Here is an 18717-nt window from a genome sequence, read left to right as displayed (position 1 = left end):
CGAGTAGATTTGGATAGCTTTCCTTTAATTATTACATACAAACTGCATTTTGGTTTTGTAAGGTGAGGAATACTTTCACATTGTACGACACACATAAAGAGGATGTGAATCTCCATCTGACGGTGTGTGTGTGTGTGTGTGTGTGTGTGTGTGTGTGTGTGTGTCAAACTTTCTATTAATCTGCTGCTCCAAGCTCTCAACAGTTAACAGTGACTGATGACAGTATCTCCTTCCAGAAAAGGTTCAAGTTCACATCCTCAGGGCCTCAATGTAGACATTTATGACAGGACGGCATATAGCAGCACAGGGAGAAACTACACTCAGCCTGGTTGCATGGCAACAGAAGTTACCTGAAGTTTCCCATGCATATGAACGCTATGGCAAGGCCCTGACCCTACGGGAGCAACCCATTTTACATCTACATCACTCACTCTTGGCCTTCTCGTTCTTGCGTGACGGCCGCCAGCGGATGCAGGACTTGTGTTCGTCCAGGTAAAAGAACCGCACCAGTCCCTTGGAGCCGCCACGGAGCTTCACCATCTGGGTCCCGATCTGCATCGAGCTCATGCATTTCTCCACTGCAAGAGAGAACACGGATGGAATGAAAACATGGTTGGAAACTCAAAGGGAAACTGTTGGAGTGTGTGGTAGAGTTATTCATGCATTGTTTGTGTACGTTTTTTTATTCTTTTATTAAATCCTCTCACTAGGATGAACACACAACAATGTAGTGCTTGTTCACACTCAAGAGTCGTTCTGCAATAAGGAAGCAAATGATAGTAAATTGAGAGGCATTTCTTCATGACTGCTCCACAAGGCAGAGACAGACACCAGGACAAAGCAAACAATGTGTGCAGATGTGAGGATGATTCTGCAACCCAAACATCCAGAACTGGTCATTTCCTACAATAAAATCGTACTGTTGAAAACACAGATTGTCTGGCAGGAATTCTGCAGGAAGCATCGTGCATGAGCTGCAGCGGGGCTCCAACAGCCCCAGGCTGCAGTTACACACACTGTGACCAAATTATCAATTATCAAGTGTCTGTCACATCTGATCAGACACTTCCCCTGCAACATGTATGAAAGTAGGCCACCTCAGCTGCACACAGGGCTGACAGGCAGCTGACAGACAGAACATTCAACTAAACAGTCATTACTAGGGAGAAGGTGTGGGGAGAAGCATTGTGTATTTTCCATGCACATTATGCTATGAAATGGCACAATCAAATAACTATGTTACCTTCAGCTGCTGTTATAAAAATTCTGCATCAAATCTAACTAAAAAGAAATTTGACTTTCCAATTTGAAACCCTGAAATTGGGCCTCTGTCGCTTTAAGAAGCTCCTTTTCTTTCCGACATGCTGTTTCTTCAACATGTCATTACAACAATGTTTCTTCATTAAGCCTTAAAAAAATTTTCTTAGGCGCTTAACAAAGAGAAGTAGTTCATAGTTCCACCAGCTGTTTGCTAACTTCTGCTGCGCTAGTCTGGAGGAGCGGAGTGGTGGCGGATCAGGGGAGGGCGGCTCTGTGAGGCAGAAACTCAGCTGAGACTGCAGCTCCAACAAAGAATTTAGGCACCCCTGAATGGTTGCCATGGGAGATTCAAGAATTTCGCAAACATGCATGAAAGAACAACTAACAAGTAGACTAAACAAACCCAACTTATACTCATTTCTTCTGTAGATGGCTTTAATATTTTCAGAAGACTTCTGACAATGTCAGGATGATATTTTCCTATATTCTCATAAAAACTATCTTCATTGGGAGGTGTCCCATGATCAGTGAGTTGCCGGTTTGAGATCCCAATTTGTCCCTCTCTGTCATTGTGTCTTTGGGCAAGGCACTTCACCTGCCTTGCCTCCTGGTGGTGGTTATAGGACCCGGCGGCGCTGATGCAGGGCAGCCTCAACTGCCAGACTTCCCCAGGAGAGCTGTGGCTACTATCCTGTAGCTCACCACCATCAGCGTGTGATTGAGAGAAGAACTGAATGTAGAGTAAAGCGCTTAGAGGTCCTGTGGACCTAATAAATGGTAAATACAGGCCATTTATAATTTAAAAGTCATCATGAATACTGGTTTTTATCAGCAGTAAAGATACAGAAAAGTCAAACTAAAGATATTCGGTCCCATTTCTCCTAAATGCATATTACATGAAAAGTTCAAAGCATGGCTCTGACTGAGCATTGATTTGGCTTTACTGCACATACACTCCAACCCCCTCCCTCAGGGTATGGTTAATGTAGTCCAGTCCTGTTCTCTTGACCTCTGCTAGTGGATTCCTGCACAGGAGTTTGTTAACAGACTTCACATCAACAAACAGGGCTGGCTCATTTAAACGGGCAGGACGTTGCTCCCTGTAGAATCCCACTCACATCAACTGGTGTGTTAGCCTTCCTCCCACCTGCAGATCTGCTGCAGACTGCAAACACCAACATCAACAAACAAAAACGGCATGCTGTAAGCTGAGGATTTCAGTGCTGCACATTTTATTACATTGCCTTTTAAGAAACAGTTAAGAGTTTTATGTGTCTCTTAGAGGTTTTAGTAATTAGTAAAATAAAACATACAAAACATAGAAAAAAAGATAGCTTTTATCTGAAGCAAATGTGATAATGGTTTAAAGGTTTGTCATGAACAGCCATGAGGTTTTGTTACTAGAGATGTGCAAGTCGTGGTCCTGCTGACGCTAATTTCTGAAAGGTTTTGAGTATTTATCAGAACTGGGATTGTTGAGAGAGTTATTTTAACTCTGAACAGTTAAAACAACTGTAAACACAGCAATATGTGTTTAAAACGTGCCTGTTGTTTTAAACACGTAAGCGTGTGTACATGTAAGTGTAAATGTAACTGATATTACTTTAGCATTACTATTGTTTCCATGAGTTTTAGGATCTCACCCAAAAATAAAAAAGTATATGCTTAGTTATGGGCATTCAGGCCAGCTAGAGTCCACACAACAGACAAAACAAATCATCAATATGTATGGTCCGAACACTTCAAAAGGTAATATATAAGGTATATTAAATATTACTTTGACCAAATTTATGAAAACTACATATTTTAACATTTAAAGTTTCTGATGGGCTATATCAGAAACTATTTTTCCCCCTTTTTACACAAAAGCCTTTTCAGGTGACCGCGTGTTTGTGAGCGAGGCTGTGGGAGTATGAGGTGCCATTCACAACAATGACTGGGTGGGTTTAGAGATTATTTCTGGTATGAACATTACAGTCAGAGGGGAAAAGTGAAATGAGAATTTACAATCCAGAAAGTTAGTCTGACTGCAGGGGTTGGTGGTGTATTTTCAGTCACAAAGTGAGGCAGTAAAAGCTATGTTTTATTTTACATCTCCCTGACCTTTATGGAGGGGAGCTGTGGTGGGGGGCAGCTGCTCCACTAGCTCCATTGTTCAGATGGACGGCTGCTGTTACATTGTGCAAAATCAAAGCCCGACGCTGCAGGCATCCCTTTAGATAAAAACACATCTACACACACTTCACGTACACTGTTCATGAATGTGCCTGGTCATTCATTAAACAACAATATTATAGCATTGAAATGCTGTCATTTGGTATGGCATAGACACTTCACAATATTATTCTGGAAGGTGTAGTCTGATTAACTTGTGCTGAAATTATTTTTAGACACTAATGCATTCAGCTCTGATTAAAAATAGCTCTTCTACTTTACACTGTCCCACTCAACCCAAGCATTCAGTCTGAACACGGCATCAATGTTTAGTCATTTGCTTCCAGCGTGAGAAAAGCCAACAGAGCATCAAATCTATAAGCAACTAAACCTTAATGATTTTACAGCTTGTGCTCATGCCAGATAAATGGAACACGGCTGTGAGAGAGCTGGTATTGTTTTCAAAGAAAGAGTGATTATCTGTGCATGCCTGCTGAATCCGTCCATAGTGTAACAGAGCCAAGGATTTGCACTTGTTCAGCCTGAGAGGAAGCAGCAATCCATGAAATAAGCTGCTGAGAGGGTTTAGCTGCAGCGAGCCCATCCGGACCCCGCGGGTTGTCGGGTCAGAGTTCCATCCCCCGGCCTGACAAGGATATAAACAGCCTCATCCGTATCGCAGCAGGGGCGGGATCCTCACCTGGATGTATCACCAACTCACACCAGAACCAGAGCACAACTTTGTCGAATGCTAAGGTCAAACAACTCTTTATTCAGTTTGGAGAGAAATGAAGAGAAAGTGTCTGTTTTTAAGAGACTATATTGTTGCAAACATTTCCGTGTTTCTATCTATGACTTGATTTATGTGTTTTTCAGTAGGACTGGGCAATGAATCAACAGCACAGACCAGATCAATATCAACAGAAAATACGTCCGATAGAATGGTCAATAATTTCACTGAATTCCGAAACAGAACTGCAAAGCATTCTGGGAGATGTAGCTAGAGGAAAGGATATAGTTACTCAACCTTTCATATCCAGCTAGCTAATCAGGTTTGGTGGCTTCAACTCTCTCACTGACTCATTGGTTACTTAGCAACAACCTGTTGAGTAACTTGCACAGCAGCAGTTTCAGGTTTCACAAGTGCCTCATAACTGCTTCAAAATAAAAACAACGGCATGGAGTGAAAGGCAAACATGAATAGAACAGCCGGAGAGGAAACTGGATAAAACAGGAAAAGTTATATCACCAGTTTATCAGGATTTAATATATTTAAAATAATATCTTAAATATATCTTATGGTTATGCACATGTGGTGACTGGATTTATGAAGCCTGCAGACAGAGGGCGATCCTCTCTGGCTGCAGAGAGCCTAGAGAGATTTACAATGTGGTGCTAACAAAATGCAGCACACAGAGAAATTAGAGAAACAAGTTCACCTTGTTCAATAGGAATTCATGATGAAGCCATTCTAATCAAAGGCTGGGACTGATAACAGAGGAGATCATTTAAATAGGTTAGATAGTGATACAGTCAGGCTGAAAGATGCTGGTTTAAACACTGCAGCAGCAGCAGCAGCAGCAGCAGCAGCAGCAGCAGCAGCAGCACGCATCAACACCTGGTACAGGTGCAGAAACAAAAAGTGCATGGGAATTACATAAAAGATAAATAAATAAATAAACTCGGCACAGGCGGGAATCTGGGCTTGTTGCCATGGTTGCAACTTCAGATTTACAAAGTGAAAATGTATGATATATCTGGAAATATACATCCAGAGATACATCTGGAAATATGCATCTCCATATGTATATCTGGAGATATATATCTCAGGATATATATCCCCCATATATTTTCTAATATATTGGGCCCACATATTGGAAAATATGTGGGCCCACATGTGTTTTAGAGCATGAAAAATTTCAAATCCACACGTAAACATGCTTTTCATGCGACTGTCATGATTCACATGTGAAAATTTGTGCGCACCATTTGTACATTTTTCGTCATGGTTTTCCATCCATCCATCCACCCATTGAATGGATGGATGGATGGATCACATGTAAAAAATAGGAGCCACATGTGAACCCATGTGAAATTGATGGACTGTTTCTGTAATTCCATCAGAACAAGGAAAAAATCTGATTAAATTGATTGAGGCTCATTGCTAAATACATATTTCAATAATAACAGTATTATTAATGGAAGCCCCAGAAGCAGAAGACGGTGAAATTGTTCAGGATGGCTGTGTCCACTGATGATGAAGAAATGTAGAGAAGAATAACTTCTGGTTGTCAAAGATTTGTTTGTTTCCAGGTTAGCTCTGATGTTACAGTGGAATACATATTTGACGTGCAACATTAGTGTTTAACATGCAAATATGATATGGATGCTGTGTTTGGAAATGGGAGTTTGTTTAAATGACCCTAAATGTTCCACCGCTCTGTAACCTACTTGGTAAAGAGGTCAAGTGAAGCACAGACGGCAGGTGGTGGCTCAGAAACACAGCAGAGGTCAGAGGTCAGAGAAACAACTGAACGTCTCTCCATGGCTGACCTACTGCCACTGGGAAAATGTGTGCCAAGGAGGTGGAATTAGCTCCTCGCCTCTTCTGTCAGAAAACCAGGTTAAGCAGGCGAGGAGGTTGTTGGCTCAGACCTTATGTCCCAAACAAATACAAAAACAAACAGGGGATTCTGTAGGATCCATGGCATTTTTGCGGGCAAACAAAAAGTGGTGAAGATAGTTTACATCTTTAGGACACAAAAAGAATGTCACTATGCTGAACAAGTAGCGTAATTAGTAACCAGGCTCCTGTTGTCAAGAGGCTCCATGTGAAGATGCCAGTTATGAGTCTGTGGTTAAGATTAGCACAGAAGTGCTGCAAAGTCAGTGTAACATCATGTGGTACCCTGTGACTTCAACACCTTCCCTACACGGCTGCAGTGGGAAATTTGCAAACCGTGGAAGTGTGAAATGTAATCTTTATAAAGCAAAGCAGAGCAAGTGTGCTGTATTCCAATGTGTCAACTCACTATACCAGACGCTGCAGTTTAATACTTATGCACTACTTTAGTTGCAGCGTAGTGACACTTTTCTGTTGCTAGATGAGAAAGCGTGAAAGGCTACAAGAAAAAGGATTGTGGATAAATGGAGGTGAACCATGACACCTTCCTCAACCGGGGAAAATGTCACATTGCTGCTAAATTTCAGGTTTTATTTCTGTGCTGGCCATGACCCATCAGAGTCAGCTGGTATTATCCGTTCTTTATTTCAGTGGAGATTTTTTGTCTAGAAAGAACAAAAACTTTATGTGCAAAAAGAATCTGTCATTCAAAATGGCTTCAGAGGTTTTTTGAGTTCTGTGAAATAATAAAGGCCAACTTGGTGAGTGAGATCTGAAACCTCAGAGATGACTGCATAAAAAAGGACTGCAGAGCAAAATGGGAGTAAATTGTGATCAAAAACATAATAACATTTAATAGTAATATTTAATAGCTATAAAACACTATTTCTGGACAAATTCCATTTGTCACAAAGTCACCTCTGACAGCTAAATAAAAAATAAACAAACACATCAAAATCAAATCCAATTTCTTCCAAATCTTCACAATTAACTTAAGTGGTAAAATTATTCATTAGTTGTCCAGTTTTGCATAAACTGAGACCATAAGGTGATGAAGATCTACGTCTTTCTGTCAAACCTCATCATGTCTCCCTTGCTCAGCACTCTCGCCTGACCCAATGCAGTAGACTGGAGACATGGAAAAAATGAACCTTGTGAAGACTAATTTCTAGCAATATTCAGTTAAAACTATCCTACTCTCTGACTCAGCTTACCCATGTAGCCGAGACGCCATTTGGAAAAAGCCACAATGCTGGTTCCAATCCAGAAGAACTCCTCCAACACACGACCAACAGAGGCCTGTTCCTGCTTCTCACAAGCAATCCCATCTTTCTGCTTCTCCTCCTCCACGGAGAAAGCCCCTCTAGCAGGGGGTCCGGGTTTGTCTCCGGTAGCTGCTGCCGCAGAACGCATCAGGGCTGAAGGTACCGATCCAAATGGACTGAAGCTGCTTCTCTTTGCTGTGCTCATTGCACTACAACAAAGGGTTAAAATACTGCTGTCAAAACCGGCAGCAAGGGAATCAAAGTAGCAAACGGTATCAATTAAATCAGTAAATAAAATCTTTAGGTAATTCTCTTTCATCTAACTAAAAAAGCAACAACAAAGTAACAGTTTTTTCCGGGGTTTAAAGGAGACCTTAGTAAGAAAACAAAGAAAAATCCTTTTTGACTCAAAATGACATCAAAAGTTGGTTGATCAGCTTCCTCCTGCTTATCTCAGTTTCCTTCCACGTCAAAAACAAAAAGGATGCAGCCGGTCATATTTACAGCCACCACTGGCCCATATAACACACACACAGTTTGGTGTGAGACACCAGCAGGTCTGAAAAAATGCTGGCTGCTCATGAGAGAGACAATTCTGCATTAACAACACAAGAGCACAAAGCACAAAGGTAACTGTGCAACATGTGTTGGGCAGGCAGAGATCCTAAATCCCTCTGATGCAGTAATCCTGGTCTGGGAGATTTACTAAATGTGTTGAGTGAAACGCATTAACCCACAGAAAATGAGACAGCAGGCACAGGCGGACGTGACAGGCCCCTGATTAGATGGAGCTGCTTTTCTAGTTAAAGGCCAATTAAAAAGTTGCTTACTGAAGTTCCACCTGAAGGCTTGGTGATGAGGAAAAGCTGGAGTCTGATGTAATGTTGAAAGGTAGAGCTTTTTATAATACACTTAGTGTAAATGTATGAATAGAGGGGAATGGAATACTACTGGAGTATGGAGGACCAAAAATGACAAGATGAAAGAGGCAGTATGTGTTTTCCAGCCACATAGTGCCATTTTGTAGCATAATCATTAAACTACGTTACCTTCAGCTATTATAAAAATGTTGTATGTATATCAAGTATGACTTAAAAGAAAATTTACTTTGCAATTTAATAGCTTAAAATTGGGCCTCTGTCTCTTTAAAAACTCATTCTACTCTTTCAGGAAGTCCTCACAACATGGCTCCTCTATTAACCCTTTAATAATGTTTTTATCAGCGTTGCACTGAGAAGTAACTCCTATGTTGAGCTCAGCAGGTGCACAGCCACACCAGGTATTTGCTAATTGCTGCTGGCACGTCTGTAGGAGCTGAGAGGGAGAGAGTTGTGGGGGAGGCCTGCTCTGTGAGAAAGGAGCTGCTCAGAAGACGAGCTGCACCTCCAAGGAGGAATCCACCCAGGCGTTTTGGGCTGCTGAATGAAAGGATTTGTCAAACATGCATGAAAGAATCAATGCAACACTCCAGGTATGTTTTGGATGAAGACATAACATTGTAATGTGATGCAAAGCTCAAAAAAGTACATTTAACACTACACTGTTGGTTTAAGGATAATAGCAGAAATGATTATATGGCCCAAATAAATCAATGTACTTCAAATGTAATTAATTTTAAAGAAACTTTGCCAAATATTTAGAATTTAATTCACCTTCATATTTATTTTTTCAGGTTAGCGCCAACAAATGTTATATTTAAGCACAAATGAATCGTTTAATTTTTTTTATGTTTCTGAAGTCTTCATTTCCATGTGTTCTTTTTACATTTTTCCGCACACATTCATCCAGCGGCCCATCATGTTTTTGAGTTAAAAAATGTTTCAAGTTGACAGGAAATTTGAAAATATCAATTGGTAATTATGTGTTATTGAAAGACTGGAAGATTAATACCTGAACATCAACTGTAAAGCCTTAAAAATTGCTAACATTTTAAAAAGATTTAGTAAAATAAGCAATGCTTAGCCTAGTGGGGGCACAAGTAAGGCCTGGTGGCCCTACTTGCCAGGCTTATAATACACTGAGGGAAAGCCTGCCTGACAGCTACCATTCCCACAGTCGTCACACAACAGACAAAACTTTAAAAAACATGTGAAATAAGGTCTTGACAGTACAGTGAGTTTCTACTTTTAAATCAGCTTCCATGTGAAACAGGAGAAAAAGAGCTACATTGGTTGCCTGTTTTCTCTCATTGAACATCTTGCTTTTTCCCCATCAACCTTCATTTACTTAAAAGTGGAAAAGGTTATTTTCTTTTGAATACAATTATACTAATCAACTTACATTGTTTACATGACATTACTTGCAGTTCTAAACGATAGAAATGGTAAAGACACTGATTTATTGTAACAATGTGATTGCCTTTTGGGAGAGCTAATCACTTTGTAACCAGAATGAACTGCTTGCTGATGGATAACAAAACCAGGGTTACTGAATTGAACAGTAAATACAACGATACCCCCAACAGCTCAACGGAACACGATTAATTTGTCAAACCAACATCTAACACAAGCTTTGTTCCAAGAAACCGTTCTGAAGTTTGCCTTTATTTTGGTAGGGTTTCCAAATGAAAACTGAGATGCTCTCAGTTCTATTTTTAGCTTGATGATCTTCCCTCACCTGTCTGCATACATCTCACAGTCCTATGTGAGCTCCACATAAAACAATCCTTTCATCCGTCACAGTGGGCTCACTCCATCTCCGAGGCTGCTTTATGATCGGTGAAAACTGAAAAATCCATCAGTCTTTCACTTTTCTGAGAAATATTTTCTCTCTCTCTCTCTCTCTCTCAAACGCACACACACACACACACACACACAAAATAATGCTGCTATTCCTGGACTCAAAGTTCAGACACCTGATTGTGAGATTCAGCAGTCCGAGCACGAGGAGAGCGTCAGACGCTGTCAGACCTCTGCTCCTTTCTGCTTGACAAATAAATATTGAATATGGAGGAGCTTTAGCCGACAGCTCCCAGACCACCAGCTAGCTTATTAAACGTCCAATCAATCTGTTAAATGACTCTGAATCTGCACAGTTTTACAATCCAACACAGATGACATACATGTATATGTCGGCATAAAACTCAAGCAGCAGAGGACTTCCTTATCAGTCAAACTTATTTGTGACATTTCGTTAATTTTCAAAGATCGGTGATCAACTGACATGTGAAGTCAATTTTATCTCCTGATCTTATCTATAGCAAAGGTCAAATAATCAGACACTGTCCTCTTCTGCTCTGCTGTGAGAGAGCTTTAACTGCTCTCAACATGTCATGTCTGCATGTTTGCAGTTAATAGTCGCCCCCACTGTTACCAACTCAGCAACTTTCTTGCGTAATTTAGCAACATTTCAGAAAAACAGTGATACCAGCCAAAATGGGGATCGGCAGGTTCAAGCTTTTAAAAGATTGGTAATCTGTGATCAACCAGAAATCTGCAATCAGTGCAGCTCTATTTGAAAGTACTAGTATAAGAATGGCAGAAAAATAAACGAAACAAAAAAGCCTAATTAAAGCGATCATAAACAGCAGAGCACAGATTCTAGGTGAGGCAGGCAGTTCTCTTACCTCATGGCAGGGGGCGCTCAGGATCCCAGACATTGTGGCTACACAACTGCAGAGTAAGAGACAGTAACAGGGAGCTAGTGATACAGTAAATAAGGGAAGCTACACGCAACGAGTCTACATGTAGCTTGGCTAATACAGAGAGAGAGAAAAAAGTGGTTTTGAGTTGTACTTCGATGGGTTTCCCTTTGCTGTGCAAAGTTAATAATATTATTAATATAATTATATTATAATACTAAATCAATAATATCTGTATTTTCAATTTTCATTGAGTTGACGGAATTATTCTACCTTTGCAGCGCGACTGTGGATGACATGTGAAAGTATAGTCTTTTTGCCCTTCAATGTTGTCCGCATGCTCGAAATTTCCACATGTAAACAATAACATGCAGGGGGTCTTATGATTTTGATAAAGGCAGTGCCTCACCAGCCATGAACCTCACGTCACATTGGCACACACGCACACTGAGCATACCACTACTGAGGCTTAGAGCGCTTTCCCCAGTGCAAACAATCTGCCTACCTACAACCTACAACAATCTGGAGTTCATCTGACTGACAGGCCTACGGACACATTCTTCTCCAGATTGCTTCACTTATCACCATTTCTGCATTACTAACCCTATAAACACTCATTAGCTTCCAAAAGTTTACCAAACAGTCTTCATGAAGAGGTTTCAGTCGGAAAGCTAAACAAACTGTGTTAGCTATCTGCGGCTGAATATTATCAACAGGACCTCTGAACCGAGTTTTGCTTTTTTTTTTTTTTTCGCTGGCGGAAGTCGGGGTTGGTAATGGCGGACTCACCGAAGCCTCTAGGACGCCTCCTCCTTTTGCCGCTCCTCTCAGGAGCGTACCTCAGACCGCATGTTTCAAACAGCAAGTTGGCTCTGCCGTGAACCCTCTTACGCACTCTGGACCAGGTCACGTAGATGTGGATCTTGGAGGATCTCTCCTTCAGGTGCCAGAGAGTAAACGGTTCATGGAAGCTCGTGAGTTCGGGCGTACCCGTCTGATTTTTATCAAATAAATAAAACATTTAAACAGATGAAGGTTCTACTGTGTGCTACTGGGTTTATTTAGAAAGTTCGGGTTTCGTCCATGTTCGCCATGTAAACGTTAACCAAACACCTGACGCGTGTCAAATCCCACGCACGTGCACGCACTCGTGTTGCTTTCATGAAAACTCTGAAAAATTTAGATTCTTTGCCAGTTCCCGAACATTTCAAGTGTGCCATTTAATGATATTTTAATGCTTAAAAATCCATATTTCTAATAACAGAATCTTGTGCAGCCTGCTTTAATGGAGAACTTTGTACATTTAATAATTTATTTGCTCTTTCTCTTGCTCAAATAAATATGGCAGTGTTAACCATCTGTTATTTGCCCCCATTAAGAAGTGTAAAATACACTGGTTTTAGATCAAAAGTCTGGGGTTAATTATTTCGTACAACATAGCTATAATTAATCTTTTCAGACTGAATAAATGTTTTTGTCCATTTTTGTTTGTTATGAACTACACTGATGTCTCTGGGACAAAATGCCAATTTATTCTTGTCTCTGCTCATGATCATTTTGTCCATTCATTTCACACATGATGGTAAACTATGGAAAATCCCTCTGTTTTTATTTGTGGAGATAATCCAGTCTCTTTGGAGAGCCTTTGCATTCAAAATAAAATAAATGAATGAATAGTTTTATTAATAAATTACTAATAAATAAATAAACACTGCTTTGTGTTAAATGGACCTTTGAAAAACCTGTTGCCCCCCTTGCCTGTGGTGGAGCTGCACCAAAAACCGCTCAAGGAACCAATACAAAAAAAAATCTGAAGAAGACATTTAAGAAGGACGTTTCATAAAATGTGAACAAAATTGGGGTGGTGTCAGACTTTAGTGGTTATAGGATTTCTCCACAAAACATTTATCCCACTATCACGAGCCCATTTGTTTTGGTCATATTTAACCAAATGGCTGGCAGTATAGTTTTCTTCCTTAGAATGGTCTTTGGACTGCTTGCATTCACACATGCATTTGAATTTCACTATATTTCACTTCAACCGAACAGAGACCTAGACTTTTAGGCGGACCACAATTCAGCATCTAAGATTAATTATGCATTCCCTCCAAACAAACTGGACTTTCAATGCAAACAAACTAGAGTTTGGTTGAAGCTGACTAAACTGGGCTGGTGTGAATAAACCTACAGTTAGAGAGGTTTGGGAAGAAACTGCTCATGTACCCAGTGTAAGTCACTAAATCAGGAGTGCTTCGGAGGGTTTTCTTGTTCCAGTTTGGGTCTGACTTTGATTAAACAAAATAAATATGTAGACTTTGCCTTCTGGTCTAGCATTAGTGTTCGGAAGCACATAGAGAGACATTGGAGCAAATCCCAACTGAGATAGGAGAAAGAATGGTCAAGGCTGGTACCAAAATCTAAACATGAAACATGGATCATGTAAATTCCCCACATTGCTGTCCTAATAGCGGCCAGTGAAGGCTAGTACCTGACAGATTTCCACATTTCCTTAATTCAGCATTTTGTGAGACTCCAAGAAGTTTCCATGGACTCCAAAATATGGCTCAGTTTGTTGCATTTTACAACCTTCTTTCTCAGAGCATTATAAAGTTCATAGCTTGGTACAACAGGGCTCAATATATGTCCAAAACATAGAAGTAGGTCAGTGGAAAGTGGGCCAAAGCCCAGGTGGCCAATTTCCAAGTGTCTCTTTTTAAGGTGGTACCTGTTAGTGTGATAGTTAGAGCAGTCTGTGGCGTCGCTGTGCCGTCCATTAAGGTGGACTCTCTGGGGACTTTGGAGAGTGATTACAGCTGATGGCAGGCAGTGGGAACATTTCATTAGGAATTCAGACATCTCTACAGTTTGTTGTACAGGTGGTATCCCTAAACAGGGACCAACCTGCACGTTGCAGCTTTGGATGCAGACAGGGCTCAGGATGGGGAGCTAAAGGATCACAACAAGGTCCTGCACAGTTGTTGTATAACTGAGCTTTAAAGAAGCCAATCAAGCTTCATGTAAGCTATTTTGGAATATTTGATGCAGATTTGGATTTTAGATCCATTCATTGGCAAACTCAAACCTTCCATTGTTGTATTTCATGTTCTCTTGCTTTTACACAGCAGCTACATACACAGTACAGAACGCAGCTTGAGACAGCAGGTGTGAACAGCTGTACTTAAGGTTGTCTACTTGCATGTGAATGAGTTTGGGCAGATATTAATACCAGAAACAGGATGTGGCATTAGTGTTATAGATAACTTTTAAAAAAAAGTTCTTTTATTGCAGTAACATAACCTAGAACAGAGAACCTTGGAGATGGATGTTACCTCTTCCCTCCTTCTCCTCACTGCCCATGGTAGCCAAATGAATAGTGACTATGAAAGGTTTGTGTCTGAGTCAGGGTAAATTTATTACTTCAATTTAATAGTCGTCTGTATCTAATTAAATGTTTTTAAGTCAACATTTTTTGTTTAAAAAAAGGACAAATATTTCAATAAAGTTTTTAGCATCTCAAAAACTTTGAACTGTGACTGCAAATCCCAGAGGAATAAAAGATGAGGCTTTAAAAAGTTGGAATAAAGCCTCCAGGTAGGCTTTATTTTCATGAGATGACAGAAAAGTCCAATAGTGGATGGAATTTTATTTAATTGCTTACTTTTTTTCTCTTTTAACTAAAAGCTTCAATCCTCTTGGAGCCTGCTTGGAAGAACTCCTTCTGCTTCTTGATGGTTGAGATGTGTTTAGTTCAGCGCACAGAGGTGCTATATTTTCTTGCTGTCTGTAAAAAGTTATTTTTATTTCTTAAAAGCCCAACTGGAGTTTTCAACCGGCAAAACAAATGAGCAAAACGAGACTAATTTTGCCAAAGACAAAAGTATGATTTGTTTCATCATGTAGCCTCGGAGATCAGACAAACTGCGAATAAAATGATATAAATTCAACACAGATTATTTTCATAGTCATGTTATTTTCACACCTCTTTTAATAGCCCATTTTGCACTTGCACTTGGTCTGATTTTAGGCTCCTGCAGGCTTGACACTAATGAAATCTCTCCCAAGCAGTTGGACGTAAAAACAGCTGGAAGAGGAAATAATGGGATACAATAAGGACGTGCATGATTTAAACCTTGATTTGTGGACAGTGGCTGTGAGGAAAGACTCCTGGAAGCGCTGTCCTATGTGTAACGAGAGCGGAGCTCTGCAAAAACCTCATGCCTCCGTGCTAAGATTCAGGGTGAAAGCCGCACTGAGAGATGCACCAACAGTCAGATGAGATTTACCTCCAAAACTGCTTATTACATCCCACAGCCAGGAAGGAAAGATGGAGGGAGAATACTTGCTTTCTGTGGGTTTGTCTTCAGCATAAATGTGTATGTTTGTTTGCGTGTATGCGTGTGGGCGTGCGCGTGTGTGTGTATGTGAGAGAGAGAGAGAAAGAGAGCAATCAAGTCCCCGTTTGCAGCTATAAATAACAAGAAGAGGATATTACATTTACCTCTGCATGGGTGCAGACATATTAAGGCCAGAACAAGCTCAGTCGGTGGAGTTTATGATGCCCCTGTGCTCTTAGTGTGATTGCTGCTTATTGAATGGACGAGTACAGCAGGCAACAATTGGATGAACATGCAGGAAGCTGCATCGACTACGACACAATGTGTCAGCAAAGCATTCAAAACAACAGGCAACATGAGACATTTGACACTTTTTGTGTCCTACGGGGTTTTTTACCAGTTGACGTAACGATTTTGACTGAAATGGATAGAAAAAACAGGGAAGAACCATTAAGGTTTAGTTCCCTGTTTTTTGAAGTTACTTACATCCCTAACTTTGGCTTCACAGAGCCTTGGCAAGGGGTTGGCGTCAAACTCTGATTTGGCCACTAAAGCGCTCATCTGTGTGATGATGTGTGACAAAAATGAAGCAGCTGACCACTCAGGCTGACAAAGTCATTAGCATATTAGACATATTCTTCAAAGAAAAGGAGCAGCAGGAAGAAGTGACAACAGTTCTTTCTCTGAGAGCTACATTACCTACTGGCTTCTGCACACAACAGAAAGTTAAAAGTACTTCCCCTAGTTTCAACTTCGGTCTTCAGTCAGAGGCTTCTTAGGATTCGCTGAAAGGCCGATACAGAAAATCTTTCCTGCCCACAGCCGTCACCACCTGCAATTACTCTTTGACAAATTTGAATTACTGTAAGTTACAATAATATTTAATTTCCTTCTGGGATCAATAAGTGTTTTGAAGTTTTAGTTTGTTTGTTTGTTTGTTTTTTTCAAGTTTTCTTACACAATGCTTTCTACATTTTTGGTGAGATATTCAAACATTAACTCAGCTGTCTTTCTGTCAGGTTGAAAATGGAAAAGTGGCAAAGCAGATGAGATGGAAGGAAGAAGGCAACAGAGGAAACTATTTTTTTGACAGTCAAACTTATTTTCCCTGAGCTTTACTTTACCCTGGCTGGATTTTTTGTTGGTTTGCTAACAGGCTAAGATCCACCGATATAAAGAGATATTTCTTTTCTTCACACTGTCTTCAGAGATTGATCAGCAGCGTATAACAACCTACCAAAATTTGCACCCAAGCAGTCATGTCTGATTCTGACATTGCGTTTCAATTTTCAGAGTAATAATGAACCTTTCCTGCAGGTACAGATTGCACATAATTTGACTATTCCATACCAGCTAAAGGTTTAAAATAGATCTTTCTGGAGAGAAAGATTTCATGTTTTACATTGCAAATTTTTAAAGAATTTAAACATTTTATCGTCCAAAGAGGTTCACATATGTGTTTCTTTGTTGTGTTGCAAAACCCACCCACGACTCCTCAGTGTAGATAAGGACGTCCATTAGCCAACAAGCAAAAACAAGAGAGGACAATTCTTCTGCCCACACAGGCACAAGCCAAGTGAGAGAAGCTTCGTTCTGCCTACTTTCTTCCTCATCCTCACTGCCAGCGGAAAATGATGGAACAGCATATTTCTAATCCATTTATAGAAGGAGCCAAGGTGGGAAAAATGTAATTAAGGCAGCACTATTTGCGTCATATTTGTGAGGTGAAAACAAATCCAGTTGCAAAGACTCTATAACAAATATTTTGGAGATATTTTTTAAATTTATTTTCAAAACAGCTCTTGAGCGGGCCTTGGTTATATGTTCTGTTCTCTCAGTTCCTGGTGTCGTTTCCTTAATGAGAAGCTGGAGCCGCTCCTTTCGGATGCTGCTCCACTCTCAGAGGAATGCATGCTAAACTTCCTCCTGCAGTCTTCTCTTCTTCTCCAAGCCCAATTTAAATCTGAGGCCACATGAAAAAAAAAAAGGCTCTAGTTGTTTCAAGACTGTGTATATACATAGAAAAAAGAAATCTGTCTCTTCACATTTACACTGCTCAGACTCATTTTTGGGTATTGTAGAAAACATATGCATAACAGTTTTCATTAGTCACAAATAACGTTCTCACACAAACCGAATGCAACCAAAGCCTGGGGCTCACACAGCAAATACCGAGCATGTAATACAAGGAATTTCCTGGAATTTCCTATCTGGTTAATCAATGTGTTCTGCAAGAGATCTTTGCTGCTGCATTCTCAGGAGTGCAGCAACAAAGAAATTGGGCTTGAATTCCTCACACCAAGGTGGTGAGTGACGTTGCCAAGAGTTATGGACAGTTCCAGCTGTTATGGGACGTTAGCGGAGACGCTAACCAGGATAAATAAACTGTCACCTCGAACACTGATGGCTTTCCTCTGATATTAGAAACACATCCTGGAGCGGATGTGACTTTTACAAGAAAAGAAACCTTCTACACCCTAAGGTGCAAAGTCAGCCCTCCAGAGAAAGAGAGACAAGTTTAATAGGCACAGGAGGAAAATATAATAAAAATATAAATGCAATTGATGATTTAATAACAAAAATAAAATCATTTAGACTGGAACCTGTTTATGTTCTCTACAAAGTCACTTTTGGTTATGGGATTGATTGACTTTGCTGACGCAGCATAATTGGCTGTTTAGATCATTTCATGACTAACATTTATTCCCAGGCCTTTTAGGGCATCATGTCATCCTAAATCTTAAAATATGTTCTCAGTTGGACATCCTTTGTATCATGAGTACAGTATTTCTATTCAGTGTTTCATAGGGTTTATTTACTCTATAAATACTCTATAATATAATAAATACTCTATAAATACTCTATAAATTGGTAAAAATTACACCGTTTGAATCTAAAAGAACCCAAAAAAGCCCTTTATTTTTATCTAGCAGAAATTGTTGTTATTTTGTGTTTTTGTGCACATTTCCAGCACTTTTTGATTTCCTGTAAGAACCCACATGTCTTGATGCTGCTGAACTTCCCCACTGAGGGACAAGACAGGCTATTTCCATTTTATTCTACGTAACTTAACTTTTACCTTTTGGAATTAAAAAAAGCTGTTTCTTTAAACACACATTTTTAAAACCGATTCTCCTCTTCTAAACCTTTGGGTTTGTATTGTCGATCCCCCTGGATGAGGGCAGGACCCTCATTCGGAGCTCCAGAACCATCTGATCATGCCAGATGGTGAGCGCGGCTCAGAGGAAGGTGACACTCTGCTCCGTTCGGCGTGCAAATACCAACCAGCACTGATGGTTAGAGTCTCTGCCAGAGCAACATTTCTATCCTTTGGCAATTTGTAAACAAAGACTTGCTAAGGGAGAAGGGACACAACTTTGAAACTTTTATATCTTTCATTTGGACCTTTTTATTTTTAATGAAAAATGATAACATATACATACATTCACAAAGGCAAACAGAGTAAATTTGCTTTTGTTATGAATCATTCTGAATGTTTGT

At 40.2% G+C, this 18717-nt stretch overlaps 1 protein-coding gene across 4 annotated transcripts in view; it reads right to left on the bottom strand.

Moving 5' to 3' along the window:
• Nucleotides 1-18717, bottom strand: part of plch2a (phospholipase C, eta 2a) — a 142954-nt gene that overhangs the window by 44857 nt on the left and 79380 nt on the right. For 3 of the 4 annotated variants that reach the window (XM_044096794.1, XM_044096966.1, XM_044096886.1), the window contains one exon: nucleotides 432-578. In XM_044096794.1, coding sequence (XP_043952729.1) covers nucleotides 432-578 — 147 coding nt within the window. Of the gene's footprint in view, nucleotides 1-431; nucleotides 579-11671; nucleotides 12048-18717 lie in introns of those variants that run through there. The other variant, XM_044096747.1, reaches the window with a different exon arrangement.

This window comes from Gambusia affinis, linkage group LG01 (assembly GCF_019740435.1).
Source record: "Gambusia affinis linkage group LG01, SWU_Gaff_1.0, whole genome shotgun sequence".
Taxonomy (NCBI): domain Eukaryota; kingdom Metazoa; phylum Chordata; class Actinopteri; order Cyprinodontiformes; family Poeciliidae; genus Gambusia; species Gambusia affinis.
The sequence above is the reverse complement of the archived record's forward strand: the minus strand, read 5'-3'. Positions and strand labels throughout refer to the sequence as shown.